General features: G+C 43.0%; 1 protein-coding gene across 4 annotated transcripts in view; it reads right to left on the minus strand.

Annotated features, from left to right (window-relative positions):
- PRLR (prolactin receptor) overlaps positions 1-15,897 on the minus strand; it is a 179,097-nt gene that overhangs the window by 28,887 nt on the left and 134,313 nt on the right. For all 4 annotated transcript variants that reach the window (XM_054487031.2, XM_054487034.2, XM_054487033.2 and 1 more), the window contains one exon: positions 3,180-3,292. In XM_054487031.2, coding sequence (XP_054343006.1) covers positions 3,180-3,249 — 70 coding nt within the window. In that variant the 5' untranslated portion in view covers positions 3,250-3,292. The remainder of the gene's footprint in view (positions 1-3,179; positions 3,293-15,897) is intronic.

Here is a 15,897-nt window from a genome sequence, read left to right on the forward strand (position 1 = left end):
TGAGGTCCATTTAACCATTTGACCCTTCTGCTGGTGACAGAAACAGATTGATGGGACCCAAGCCAGCGATGGTCTCAGGCTGAGGAGACCTAGGGTGGATGCTCAGGAATGCCAAGCATCAGCATCCAGCAACACTCCTCTGTGGGCTGCCCTGATGTTGGCAGGGCTCTTAGACAGCTTTTTGCTGGGGTGTGTGTGTGTGTGTGTGTGTGTGTTTGTGTACTTTGAGATGGAGATAACAATAGCCTAGTGACCAACTGCAAAATTTCAACAAAGAATGAGCCTTGAATGCAGGATAGACACATATTGGTTGAAGAGTGTGTGGTGGCCCTTTTGTAATCCCACGAGGTCTGTGAAGCTGATACCCTCCCTCAGCCGAAGGGGACCATACGAAGAATCCTTCCCAGGTATAAGCAACCTGCAGACACTCTGGCAAAACACCGCTCTATGGCACTTCTCCACTCAGCTCACCAATCTCCATCTTTCTGCCATCCCCACACAATGTACTCAACTTGTTCCTAATCTTCTGTCCATTCACTGCATCGCTGAAGCTCCCTGTGTCTGGGTGTCCCTTCCTTCCTCTTTCCCCATCTTCTCCTTTCCTTCCCCTTTCCCTTCACTTTTTCTTGATTTTTTTTTTTTTTTTTGAGATGGAGTCTCGCTCTATCTCCCAGGCTGGAGTGCAGTGGTGCGATCTTGGCTCACTGCATCCTCCACCTCCTGGGTTCAAGCAATTCTGCCTCAGCCTCCTGAGCAGCTGGGATTACAGGTGCACACCACCACACCCGGCTAAGTTTTTGTATTTTTAGAAGAAATGGGGTTTCACCATGTTGGTCAGGCTAGTCTTGAATTCCTGACCTCGTGCTCTGCCCACCTTGGCCTCCCAAACTGCTGGGATTAAAGGCATGAGCTACTGCGCCTGGCCACTTTTCCTTGATTTTATTCAGCTTTGATCTTGTGACCCAGACTCACAGTCTGTCTCCTCATCCACCCCATCCCCATTTCTGAATCTTGGTTTTTAGTCCTTTTTTTCTCTTAGATTTTCCTCTCTTTCCTTTGTGTGTGTGTGTGTGTGTGTGTGTGTGTGTGGTGAGGTTGCAAAGGGCTTCCTTTGGATACGTAGGGCTTGAAGAGTGTGTGGCCCTTTTGTAATCCCATAGGGTCTATAAAACTATAATTTGATGGATCTTTTTGGGGTAGGAGGTGTGGTAAGAGGTAGGAGAGTAGCCAGCTCCTCTCCTGGTTCTGAGCAACCACTATTATCTAAGAGCTGTACCCAGTTCCAGACTGGATGCTAGAAGGTCTCAGTGAGGTGGTATGAAAATACAACGCCAAGGGTGTAAAATTTTTTAGTTGCCAAATCTCCAAAGCTCTTGGCAAGCGGGCTCCCATTTCTCTTGCTTGAATGTCAGGTTCAAAGAGGGACAGCAGAGCCCTGGGATTTGCCCTGATACTATGGGGCTGGGAAGCCACCATGCTCGCCTACATGACTTCAGCTGATCCTCTTTTTTGTCTAGCTGGATGCCCTAGCACTGAGTTTAGGATATCAGGAGCAGAGAGGAGCACTTTCAGAGGTGGGTCAGCACCTCTAGGGGTTCTTTCTGTTTTCTCCTCTACCCCTCACGCAGGCTCCAAGGCCAGAGTTTCTGGCTGAGCACCAGAGCAGAAACAGCAGGTTAGGAGGAGACCTCAGTGAGGAGAAATGCATGGGAAGAGGATTCTCTAGGCAGACCTGGCCAGAAAGAGGAATTTAGTGGAATGGCATGCTGTGGGACACAGGCTGGAGCCCAGGACACCAGGCTAGTAGTGTCAGCTGGAACTCACCTACCCTCCTGCTCACAGGCCCTGCTAAAACCCGTCCTTGCCAGCCCTGGTCAGCTCTGCCAATATTTGTAACATTGCTCATCCTCTAGGGACAATTTATTCAGGATAATGTGTTGCTGGGAGTTACAGCAAGAATGCAAGTTTTTGTTTTGCTTTGTTTTTGTCATGAGTGGGGAGAAGTGTGTGAAGTAGAAAGAAAAGTTTATTTAAAAAATTCAAAGCCTATGGTTCCATAATGAGCACACTCAGAAGCCAATTAGGGTGATCATTGATTTCTTGAGTATTTAGTTTCTCTTGTGGGTCATTCTGACCTCTGCTTTCCCCTTTTTCTCTCTCTGAAAGCTTCTCTTTCTTATTTTACTGTTTATTAATAGTACCTTCAGGAAGCTCAAGAGAGGAGGGTAGATTTGTAAAATTACAATTAGACAAATGTTTCCTTCATCTACATTAGAGGAATAAGTTAAAATTAATGGACTTTCTCAATGCACAGAGACACGGAGAAACCCACACAGGAACCACACATACAGGTATGTAGACGCCCACACAGAGCCCGCATCAAAAGTACACATACCACACACACACAGAAATATACACAGGTGCATACTCATGGAGTTACATACTGGTATGCACACAGGTACATGCAGAGAAGTGTGCACATATAGATATACACAGAACACACACAGACATACATAAAAGTATATACATACAGGTTCAGACAGAGAGGCATTTGCAATCAGGTCCATATAGAAAAGTTAATATATACACAGGTACACATAGAAGTCTGCACACCCAGAAATGCACACGGGTTGACATACGGAAGTGTATATTCACAGGCACCCACCCTCTCATTTAGCTGTGGACTTCATTTCTCCTATTAGCACAGATAATAGAGTTGGCTGTACCTGCTTCCCGCCATGTAACAGCAACCTCTTATATCCCATTATGGTTTTTCAAAGAGTTTTCATATACATTATTTCATCTGCAGTAGAGGAAACATCACTATCCTCACTTTGAGAATTTGGAAACCCAGAGAGTTAGGTAATTGGCTCTAGGTCACACAGCTAGAAACTGGCAGGACCTGGATTAGAACTCAGCTCCTGTCTTCTTCAGAGCTGTTTCATTACACTCCTGAAATGAGGACAGAAGGCAGAGAGCATGGTGACAAGATTTTGCACTAATTGCATTAATTTTTCTGCATTAACTTTAATGCAAAATATTGCAAATAATTTAACAGCAGCACATAACACAGCATTTTCATTTCTCATAATGGCATTGCAAGAAGACTGCAATGGACTCTTCACCCTGTTGACAAACACCCCAGGCAATGAAAGAGAGCATGATAGTCTCTTACTTACCATTCAGAAGGCAGGTGTTGAGAAAAAGTAGCAGAGTGAAAACAGTTGCAGATGCCACATTTTCCTTCATGTTGGCTGCCTTCTCTTGCTGCAGGAAATGTATCAGAGGTTCACTGGAAGAGAAGGTACCAGGTATCTTTTGTGAAACGGCAGTCTGGTCAGGCACATCCACCACTTTGTTCTGGGTGTTTGCAACTGATTGTTGCTCCTTGCTTAATGTGAATGACAAAATAGGAGGAAAGGAATGTAGGAAAATGTAACAGGGTTGGATGGCTTGGCACAGAAACATCAATTCACATACGCTGGGAAAATTTCCACCACCAGAGGTCCTCAGATGACAAGGTAGAGAGTTCAAGGGGCATCAAGGCAGTCAGTTCCTTTGCACACACCCCAGAGAAAAATTGTTCTCTTTCCACCCCATAGCCACCTAACAATATATCATCCATCTTACGTAACGTAGATTGTATGTCCTACGGGAGAATCCTTCTACGAGGGCTCTTCCTCTGGTCCATCAACCAAAAATTGTCCAGGCTGAAAAGTCAGTACCCTCAGTACAATCTCAACATAACCATGCTGATTCTACCAAATTAGGGAGGCTTTGAAGGTTCAAGCTGAGAAGGTTCTGGAAGTCTTCTGGGTTATATGCATTACCACAGAGCGAACCACACAATGAACTCTAGTGAACCTCCACGTGGTTTCTTTCTCCTGTTTGGAAAGCCCGGTAAACAAAAGGTAATAAATTCTGGTAATAATTTAAATCCCTTGGGTTCAGAGTATTAAGTAAATTTTGAACCTGCAGGGGTTGGGAGTTTGGAGCAATTTATTATTAATACTATTATTATTACCCTTGGAACAACTTTCAAAGCTTCTAAATGTCCTTGTAAGAAAAAAGGATTTTTAAAGACATTTGGAAAAAAAGGCTCATTAGTCTTGTTGGACTTCAAACAACTGAGAAAACAATAGATTTAATGAAGTAAGTGTAAATTCTTAGAAATGCACAGCTTAAATTTGTCTTTAAATTTTTATTGTTTCATTTTGTTGTTGTTGTTGTTGTTTTAATCAAGGGAAGAACATGCAGGATCAAAGCTGCCCATCTTGGGACATTTGAAACGTCTGAGTGTGTTTGATGAGCCCCTGAAAGACCAGCTTTTGCTACTGCTCCTTGTGGGACATACTCAGAAATGGAGAAACCATAGCAACAGTAGAGGTTTGGGCACCCAGGTACCATCAATTAGCTCTTTTTTTTTTTTTTGAGACAGAGTCTCGCTCTTTCGCCCAGGCTGGAGTGCAGTGGCGCGATCTGGGCTCACTGCAAGCTCCACCTCCCGGGTTCACGCCATTCTCCTGCCTCAGCCTCCCGAGTAGCTGGGACTACAGGCGCCTGCCACGACGCCCGGCTAATTTTTTTTGTATTTTCAGTACAGACGGGGTTTCACCGTGTTAGCCAGGATGGTCTCGCTCTCCTGACCTCGTGATCCACCTGCCTTGGCCTCCCAAAGTGCTGGGATTACAGGCGTAAGCCACCGCGCCCGGCCAAGCAGCTCTTTTATACTGAGGCTCCAGCTTCAGTAAAGGATCCTGGTCCAGCGGTGGATACTGTGAGATGACCCGTATTTTGTTCTTTTGGGGAACTTCTACCTGCTCCTACAAGATTCCTTCCAAACAAATGCCCTCCCAGTGTGCACTTTCTAAATCACCCACTGCATCTCACCCCTGAGGGTCATCTAATTAAAATCAAGTGGTTAAAGGCTCCTACTGGGTTTAAAATAATGCCTAACACTTCTGGAGCATCTATTATGGGCAGGCACTGGGGAAAGTTAAGTACCTTAATCACGTAAATTCCATGTTGTTATCACAACAGCCCCGTGAGCAGGTACAGATTTTAACAGATGAACAAATGGAAGTACAGAGACTTAGTAGATTGTCAGTCACACGCCCATGGGAGAAAGATACCTGGGAAGCCTGAGAGCCACTGAGAGATCATCCTGACTTGTGGAAAGTCTGTGATGGGGGTGCAATTATTCCCCCTCTGTTAGAGAGATAGTGGAGACAACAGCCACTGACACATGGTGAGCAACATCAAGCCTTGGGTGAGTGTGGCATTCTGAGTAGGGGCAGGAGAGCCAGAGCCGACAGAGGCCTTCTCAGCTACTGCTCTACTTATGCCCAAGGACCTTAAATACTGTCGATCTCATGAATCCAGCCTCATTAGGTACATATAGCCCCAAATAGTTCTTTATCCTGCTGATCTGATGATCTCAGCCTGGCTTAGAGATGAAATTCTATCCACCGGCTGAAGACTTTCTATAATATCCCTTTATTGAGACTTCCTTTCTCTTTTGGGCATTGCACTAACATGCTTAAGATCAACATGCTATAAATCAGACCTTCCTGGTGAGGTTGGTGAGCTTTGCCGAAGCAGGGCTCCATGCATTTTGCAAAAGAAACTCTGGGATGGGAAGCAGAGTGGGTCAGGCAGCAGTCGATATTAGATATTGTCATCTGCTTACATGTTCTCATGTGCTAGTACAGGATCAAAGAAACTCTCCTAAATAAAGTTTTCCTATAATAATGTCTTCAGGAAGTATTCTATGAATGAAAAAAAACTTCCCTTTGGGATTTCCTGAGACACATCCTGGAATCTAGTTACTAGTATGCACTTTCTAATGCCTAAAACCCCCATGCCAGGGAATTAGACATACTCACAGTGGTGTCATGGTTGTGTTTCAACAATGATTTCCCACCTCATCCCGCATTTTCTTCCCAGGAAGGCAAACACAATGGGGGTAATTTAACCTTTAGAGAAAGACAATCACAACTTCTCACCCCTAAAGGGGCTATGCTAAATGTTAATTAACTCTGATCACACAAGGAGATGCTTCTCAGCACTAGGCACATCTCTTGTTTATCCACCGACCTTTTTTTTTTTTTTTTTTTTTTTATGGCTGGCAGACACTAAGCTGGGGATACATTAGGTTTTTGTCTCTCAGTCCACCCTGCATTGCACTCAAGATCTTGATCAAGGGCAGGCATGGCCCTTCTTATTCTCTCCCAATTGGGACTGGAATATCCAACGAGGGTCCTCATCTTTTTAAGATGTTATAGCAGCAAATGTCTCCAAATATTTGCAGTTCAGTTAGCAAAAAGTCAGCCCCACACATCCTAGGGACTATCGTCTTAGGCATCACTCCTCAGCAGCTCCTTGGTTTTGACTGAGGGTTAAAAATGCAAGTGGTGGATCTGAAGAGCAGGTTTGTAGCAAGTTTGCAGCCCCCACACCTTGCCCATGGCTAGCCGCCTTGGTTTCCTTGCTTCCCAATCTTCAAAGACTCTCTTACCCTTAAGCTCCTCCTCTTACCATATTCAAATATGCCTACCCACCACGCTGTGGCCCACTGTGGTATGAACACCAAGAAAAGTCCCTTCTCCCTCATGTTGCTCGGCATCAATGCTGATCCTGTTTAGGCCCTCTCTTTCCAAAAGCCTCTTTTCATTCTCCCTTCCATTAAGCCAAGTCTCTTCCACATAGGCCAACAGTTGAGAAAAAGGCCCAGCAGCTTGTGCTTTTGAGAAACTAGAGAAAGTCTCCCTACATGGAAAATCGGGGCCACACTCCCATGGCCTGGGCTGACCGTACTATCTACATTAGGAAGGGAATAACATAGGAGAGAAGCCAGTGTGGCCTCATGAGAGTTAAAAATAAACCAGATCTGAGCTCCCAACATACCACTCCCCACTGTCAACCCCTCATCCTCTGCAATACCCTCTCTTAGACTTCACCTTTATGTTCTGGCCGATGCAGTCCCCGAGCCAGTCCTGCCTGCCAGCAATCTCAGCCCTACCATTCTGTGGAACTTACTCTCAAGACTGGTATCTGGTGCTCCCCCTGAGTACAGTCCTCAACCTGTCCTGCTGCATCTGTTGCTGCAACCTTCTACTCAGGTTTTTGACTCAGTTTTCCTAACTCCAGAAATGGACCTACCATTAGGGTCCAGAAATGGACCCTGCCATCCCTGTTAGGCAGGGATTCTGAGGTTCTTTTTAGCTCTTGCAAACTCAGTTCCTGGATAATCAAGCAAGGCCCAATCCAACATTTGAATTTTAGACTATCGTACATATGACATGCACAAATTGTAAGTACAGTCATGTGCCACATAATGACATTTCAGTTAATGATGGACCATATATATGACGGTGGTCCCATAAGATTATAATGCTGTATGTTTACTGTTCTTTTTCTATGTTTATATATATTTAGATACACAAACACTTACCATTCTGTAACAACTGCCTACAGCATTCAGTTCTGTGACAGCTGTATAGGTTTGTAGCCTGGGAGCAATAGGCTATGTCATCTAGCCTAGGTGTGTAGTAGGCTATACAATCTAGGTTTGTATAAGTATACTCTATGATGTTGGTACAACAGTGAAATCTCTTGACACATTTCTCAGAACTTGGCCCTATCATTAAGCGACACTTATGACTGTATTCTGCTCAATGAAGTATCACAAAAAGAATATATCTATGTTACCACTCAGGTCAAGAGATTAACCACCGATAGCACCCCAGAAATCCAACTTGCACCTCCTCCCAATCTCTACCTACTCCTTCCTGATAGAAACCATTCTTCCAACTTCTAACAGTACAGATTAATTTTACCTACCTTCGAACTTTATATAAATAGGATCATACAACATGCATTTTTTGAGTGTGTGTGTGTCTGGCTTCTTTCATTTCACATGGTTGTAGGATTCATCCTTGTTGTTACATGTAGTTTTACATATTTTCATTTCATCTCATTCATTTTCATTCATGTTATATTGAATGAAATACCATAACTCATTTATTCGTTCTACTGTGTTGATGGACATTTGAGTTGTTTCCAGGTTTTGGCAAACTTTGGGTTTTGCTGAGATTGATCAAAACTCAAATGGCAGGGAAGCCCTGTGCATTTCATAATCACTCTGTGCTACCCACCATATCTCCTATTAACCTAAATTAAATTTCAAGTGCTTTTTTTGTCCTAAAAAGGCAAAAAGTCTCATTTCTTGCAAACAAATTTTGAATACATTCATCCATTGTCTTCAGTATTAGGCATTGTGGTAAGGGCTTCCTTTGGTGTCCTTGGCCCACTGGGTTTCCTTACCTGCCTTGTTCTACCTGGGTTAGATGGCCTGAGGCTAACATAACAGGGAGCAAACCCCATATCAGGTACCATTTGATTTCCAGGAGTTGGGTTTTTTTTTTTTTTTTGAGACAGGGTCTTGTTCTGTTGCCCAGGCTGGAGTGCAGTGGCATGATCACTGCTCACTGCAGCCTGGACCTCCCTGGGCTCAGGTGATTCTCCCACCTTAGCCTCCTGAGTAGCGGGGACTACAGGCACATGCCACCAACACCCAGCTAATTTTTGTATATTCTGCAGTGATGGGGATTCACCATGTTGCCCAGGCTGGTCTCAAACTCCTGAGCTCAGGAAATTTACCCGCTTTGGCCTCCCAAAGTTCTGTGATTACAGGCATGAGCCACTGCACGTGGCAAGAAGTTGGAGTTTTCTTTCCAGTACAGAATGCCAACACTTAATCTGGAAAACAAAGGACATAATGTGCTCAGGGCAGGAAGAGGAACAGCAAGGATTAGCTATTACATACCAGGCTAAAGATTGAGGCTGTTATACAAGCTCTGCTCAATGTCAACAGTCAATGATTGTGAATAAATGAAGCCCAAAAGGTGAAAAAAACAGAACAAGATTCTAAGACATGGGACAAAACTCTGCATATAGGAAGACTGGTCCCACGCCGGTATTTCAAACACTAGAGTTACAGCCAGCATAGTTTTCAGTATTTGACAGGGAATCTAAAGAAGTTTTAAGGAGAACATGGCAGCCGCTCTTTCAGGAAGACATTGAAAACTGGGGATATAGTGCCAAGAGAACCCTGGCCCGCAGGTGGGGAGATGAAAGTTCCAGCTGTTCTTGCTCTGCCAATAATTAGCCTCACACAAACATGTGCCCACAATGAATGTTTATCTGCCCATAGTCCAGGCAGCATATCTATGCATTTGTCTGTGAAAGTTCACAAGAGGACACTTGCTCGTGTGGTCATTCATTATTATTTTTTATCATCACCATTATCCAGTTTACATTTTGCTGTTTCTTGAGCAGGTTTCCATCTTGTACCCTGTTTTGAGGTACCCATTGGGGAAAACATCCAGAACTTTCCATAGTGAATTACTTTTATATAAAATGTTTATCACCTGGCAGTTTAGTCAGGTGAACGTAATTAGAAGTAGTATAGAGGCTGCTATAAAGTGTTCACCTCTGATTCCAGATATTCCCCTGCCCCTCTCCTAGAAATCCCAAAGGTTCCACTGAGGAAAGAACTTCCTGAAGACTCTGCACTCTGTGAAGATCATCAAGAGGAGTGCATGTGCTGTGCATGGTGATGGCTGCATTTGGTAAGAGGTAGATGATCAGCAGAGATAGGATTTGTCTAAACGAGAGCTGACTTAGGCCTTGGGCCACTCAGGAATACCTATGAAGAACCATCTCCTGGCTTCTAACCTAGTCAGGGCAAATTACTCCAATATGATATATGTGCCTTTGCACTAGAGTCACTTTAATAACACAGAACACCGATGCTTTCCCATGGCTGGGAGTATTGCTTCCAAATCTAATCACATTAACTTCACTCACTCACCACAGCTTCCTCATCCTAGCAACATCTTTTATCCCAGGGAGGCTTGTTTTCGAGCAGTCTTTTTGGCTTAAAGGCAAGAATAGGAATTGGGTGGGTTTCAATTTCCCCCAGCCAGTGCACATGTAGGACAGATGGTGGAAAATCCACGTTGGCCTGATTTTCAGAGGAACTAGTCCCTCATGAGATCATCAATCAGTTCCTAACAATCAAAAAACACCCATAAATCGTACATTATGTTTTGCAGTTTACAGAGCGGTTCTATAGACATCAGTGGTTTCTAATCCAGGATTCCCATTACAGTCCAAGGAGTGTCTTAAAATTTCTTTTCTTTTCTTTTTTTTTTTTTTTTTTTTTGAGACAGAATCTTGTTCTGACACCCAGGCGGGAGTGCAGTGACATGATTTCAGCTGACTGCAGCCTCTGCCTCCCAGGTTCAAGTGATTCTCCTGCCTTAGTCACCAGAGTAGCTGAGATTACAGATCTGCGCCACCACGCCTGGCTAATTTTTGTATTTTCAGTAGAGATGGGCTTTACCATGTTGGCCAGGCTGGTCTTGAACTCCTGGTCTCAAGTGATCTGCCCACCTCAACCTCCCAAAGTGCTGGGATTACAGGCATGAGCCACTGTGCCCGGCCTTAAAATTTTTCGTTTCTTTGTTTTGTCCCTGGACATTCTTACTAATTGGCTCAGAATTGAGCCCGCTTGGAAGGACATGGGCATTTAAAAAAAAACTTTCTAGATGATTCTAAATTAAAGCTGGGGTTGAAAACCACTGACTTACGTGCTATCACCTGACATGTAAATTCACTGAGTCCTCTAAGGCAGCCTTCCCCCTGATAACAGCTGACTCAGCATGCTCCCCATATAACACCTCCAATAGGAGGCAACTTTATCTCAAAAGCCTCCCATGTTCTCAGACCTGTGTGCCAATAAAATCAGCAAACCCTTGTATAGAATACACTTATAAATATATAAAAACATGTATAATACCACATGCAAAATGTTTATATGTGATCCACTGCATGCCAGGCACCATTTTGTTAACTTGATTCACCCTCACAAGAAGCCTGAGGTGTAGGTATGATTATTATTCCTTTCTAACAGATGAGGACACTGAGGCCCAGAGAGAGTCTGTGAGTTGTCCAAGGTCACACAGCTAGTGAGTTGGATATGGAGGAAGAGGAACTCAGGATTTGATCTCTGGGGTCTGTGCTAACTATCACACTTTCAAACGTGCAATGACCCTTCTTCAAGGAGCTCCAGAAGTACAAAATCCATGCTGGCTGTGAGGAGTGGGGACAGGTCAGAGGACCTTGGGGTCGTAGCTTCTGAGTCCTCTAAGGCAGCCCTCTTCCTAATAATGGCTCACTCAGCATGCTCCCCCAATCCAAAGGCAGGTCTGATGCTGAAGGCTGTGGGAACTGGGGATAGCTCTTCAATAGCAGTAGGTATTCCTGGGGCATCATGCCTGGGCACCACTGCCTACTTCAGATCATATGTGTCAAAATCTTTGGAAAGGGAGGCCCTAGGAAGGGGATTTTTAACAAGCACTTAGATTATTCTTATCAAGCTCAAGTTTTAGAGCCTGAGCTCAAGCTGAGAGGGGCAGGAAAGGAAGATGCAGTGGAGGAGGCAGAGTGGCTTCCTCTCTATGGGAAATGTTGTATTTAGAACTTAGATAGAGGCATTGGGGGTGTGATCTGTTGGGTTATTGTCCCCAACTATTTGCTTCCTCCCAGCCATAGGATTGCATATCCCTACCCACGGTCATGGGAGGTACTCGTGCATTCTGAGAGAAGTACACATCCCACCTCAATCACTTTGGACTTGGCCACGTGAAAAACTATGGCCCATGGGATGTGAATGGTTGTGATGTTTTTTGCTGTGTTTAACCTGAAGCTTAAATGCAATTGGATGGTTTGTCTTAGGTCTCTTTGATCTTGTTCTCCACTGCCCTTAGGATGTCACAGATAGTGTCTATACCCTTAGTTTGGGTTTTAAAATAAGAAGACAGGTGGAACCCCACTGAGCCCAGCTGAACCCAGCCAATTCTAGCAGAGCCACAGCCAATCTGCCGCTGACTCACAGTCCTCATGTAAAGTGAGCAAAGAGTAAATGTTGTTCTAAGCCACAGAGATGTCACTGTTGTTTGTTTGTTACTAATTGCAAAACTAATACAGGGCAAGAGTAGGAGGAGGACATAAGTTTTGCAAAACTTCAAACAAGATTATTTTTTCACAGATGGAGCTCTGTGTATGTTATATACGTGTGTGAATGTGCTGTTCATCCAAACACAAAATAACTTTACTTTGCCATAAAAGTCACTACTGTATTCATAACAACTTTGTCTATTGTTATATATTAATATCTAGAAACTCAAGCTTTGAAGGTGAGAAGGAAAATTAAAATAAAACATAAATTATTGGCATACTGGCACTGCTTATTTGTCTCAGGAGGAAGGGAACATCAGGGGAATCATATAGAATCATTATAGAATCATGGGATTTTGGATCTTTAAGGGGCGCAAAGACTTGAAGGTATTCTAATTCAACTCCTCACTTTAACACATGGGGAAACTGAGGCCTGGAAAAATGAAGTGCCTTGGCCAAATGCCTTGTGGGAGAATCTTTGGAGCTTGAGGATGGGCACAACTGAGAACACTGACAAGTCTAAGAAGAAACTCTCAAGAATGTTGCTAAATGTATTTTCCCACTCTGATTCCTGCTTTCCCTACCCTCTCAGTTAGAACCTTGGAATACATTCATAGGAATAGTAAAAACATCAGATGTCCATCAGAATTTGGTTTTCTTTTCCTTTCTGGCCACACAGTTAAAGTTACTTTATTGCTTCCCCTGTAGTTAGATGAGGCCAGCTGATGAAGTGGTGGCCTCTGAAAGTGGGTAGAAATAACATACAGTAATGCACTGAATGACAAACTTTGTCCACTATAGACTGCATATATGGTGGTGGTCCCATAAGATGACAATGGAGCTGAAAAATTCCTGTTGCCTAGTGATGTCAGGGCCATTCTAACATTATAATGTAATGTATTACGCCGTGTTTGTGGTGACACTGGTGTAAACAAATCTACTGCACTGCTAGTCGTATAAAAGTAGAGCACATACAATTATGTGCAGTATATATACTTGATAATAACTATGTTACTGGTTTGTGTATTTACTATACTATACTTTTTATTGTTATTTTACAGTGTACTCCTTCTACTTATAAAAAAAGTTAACTGTAAAATAGCCTCAGGCAGATCCTTCAGGAGGTATTCCAGAAGGCATTGTCGTCATGAGATGACAGCTCCATGCGTGCTGTTATCCTTGAGGAACTTCAAGTGGGACAAGATGTGGAGGTGAAAGATAGCAATAGGGATGATCCAGACACTATGTAGTCCTAGGCTAACGTGAGTGTTTGTGTCTTAGTTTTTAATGAAAAGATTTAAAAAGTAAAACAAAAAAACTTTTAAAATTAGAAAAAAGTTTATAGTATAAGCATATAAAGAAGGAAAATGTTTCTGTACAGCTGAACAATGTGTTTGTGTTTTAAGCCAAGTATTATTACAAAATAGTCAAGGCCAGGCACGGTGGCTCACGCCTGTAATCCCGGCACTTTGGGAGGCTGAAGCGGGTAGATCATGAGGTCAGGAGTTTGAGACTAGCCTGGGCCAACATGGTGAAACCCCGTCTCTACTAAAACTACAAAAAAAGTTAGCTGGATGTGGTGGCAGGTGCCTGTAATCCTAGCTACTTGGGAGGCTGGGGCAGGAGAATCATTTGAACCCAGGAGGCGGAATTGGCAGTGAGCCGAGATCATGCCATTGCACTCCAGCCTGGGTGACAGGGCAAGACTCTGTCTCCAAAAAAAAAAAAAAAAAAAAAAGTCAAAATGAGTTTAAGAAAGTTTATAAAGTTAAAAAGTTACAGCAAGCTAAGCTAAGGTTAATCTATTATTGAAGAAAAAATTTTTAAAAAAAATTTGGTGTAGCTTAAGTGTACAGTGTATATAGAATCCACAGTAGTGTACAGTAACGTCCCAGGGCTTCACATTCAGTCACCACTCATTCACTGACTCACCCAAAGCAACTCCCAGTCCTGCAAGCTTTATTCACGGTAAGTACCCTATACAGGTGTACCATTTTAAAAAATCTTTTATACTGTGTTTTTACTATACCTTTCCTATGTTTAGATACACAAATACTTACCATTGTGTTACAATTGCCTGTAGTATTCGGTAAAGTAAAATGTTGTATAGGATTATACCCTAGGAGCAATAGGCTATCCCATATAGCCTAGGTGTGCAGCAGATTATCCCATCTAGGTTTGTGTAAGTACACTTTATGATGTTCAAGCAACAACAAGATCACCTAAGGATGCATTTCTCAAAAAGTATCCCCATTGTCAAGCGATGCATGACTGTACTTCTAGCCTAGTCCTCGTCTTTAAAGCTTTTTACATATTCCCCCGTCTGTTTCTCTCTCCTCCATTGCTGGCCTGAAGAAGATGAAATTAAGGACTGTGAGGTCCTAAAAGCTCAGTACAGCCAACAGATGAAAGGCTCTTGAGTTCATGCTGACCCCCAGCAAACTGTCACATGGGTGAGAAATAAACCTTTGGTTGTTGTGCTCTGAGCTAAGAGGCTGGGTGTTATAATGGCTAGCCTTATTTAGTTGGGCAAATCTAGGGACAATCCAGAGACAACCAGTACAGCCTAGTGTAGATGGTAATTACTACATTTAACCAAGTAGAAGAGCAGTGATTAAGATGGAAGCCTCCAACGCCTGACCCACTGCCATTGTCCCATCTGGAATACTATCATCAAAGTTCCAGAATAATCTCAGTTTGGCTTCGTCTACATATTCAGCCCCCTACACTGTCACCTGTAAATATGTCTACAGGTGTTCAACAACCTGTATTTTTATAAAGTCATGTAGAATGTACTATTCTTATGTACAGAACCACGGAAACAGCACTTGGCCTTGAGTTGTGCAACTCTTTTCCATTAATCAATAGGCTCTCCATATTCCTAAGGAATAGGTTCTGAGACCTTCTTGATTCCTCCAGTAACCTCTTTGTGTGCATTAATTTGAACTCAAGGGCAGATGGATGACAAAGCCCACTGAGATGTGGCTGCAAGGTGGTTGGGTTAGTAGCTGAAGTGAATAAAAATCTCAATATCAGAAATCAAGGAAATGTGGAGACTGTCAAGAACTGGGACAACCTCCATTGTGAAATCTTCAACTAGCAAGGCAATAATAATTCTCAGCCCATTCTTCCTTTTCCTTCATAAATGCACACAATTAAAACATATTTTTCTGGCATCATCATGTCTAAATATCTAAAACACACCCTTTCAGGAATGAAAACTTATATATGTATATATATATATCTCTCTGACAAAGGGCTACTATCCAGAATCTACAATGAACTCCAACAAATTTACAAGAAAAAAACAAACAACCCCATCAAAAAGTGGGCAAAGGACATGAACAGACACTTCTCAAAAGAAGACATTTATGCAGCCAAAAAACACACATGAAAAAATGCTCACCATCACTGGCCATCAGAGAAATGCAAATCAAAACCACAATGAGATACCATCTCACACCAGTTAGAATGGCAATCATTAAAAAGTCAGGAAACAACAGGTGCTGGAGAGGATGTGGAGAAATAGGAACACTTTTACACTGTTGGTGGGACTGTAAACTAGTTCAACCCTTGTGGAAGTCAGTGTGGCGACACCTCAGGGATCTAGAACTAGAAATTCCATTTGACCCAGCCATCCCATTACTGGGTATATACCCAAAGGACTATAAATCATGCTGCTACGAAGACACATGCACACATATGTTTATTGCGGCACTATTCACAATAGCAAAGACTTGGAACCAACCCAAATGTCCAACAATGATAGACTGGATTAAGCAAATGTGGCACATATACACCATGGAATACTATGCAGCCATAAAAAATGATGAGTTCATGTCCTTTGTAGGGACATGGATGAAATTGGAAATC

This window comes from Pongo pygmaeus, chromosome 4, assembly GCF_028885625.2.
Source record: "Pongo pygmaeus isolate AG05252 chromosome 4, NHGRI_mPonPyg2-v2.0_pri, whole genome shotgun sequence".
Lineage (NCBI taxonomy): Eukaryota > Metazoa > Chordata > Mammalia > Primates > Hominidae > Pongo > Pongo pygmaeus.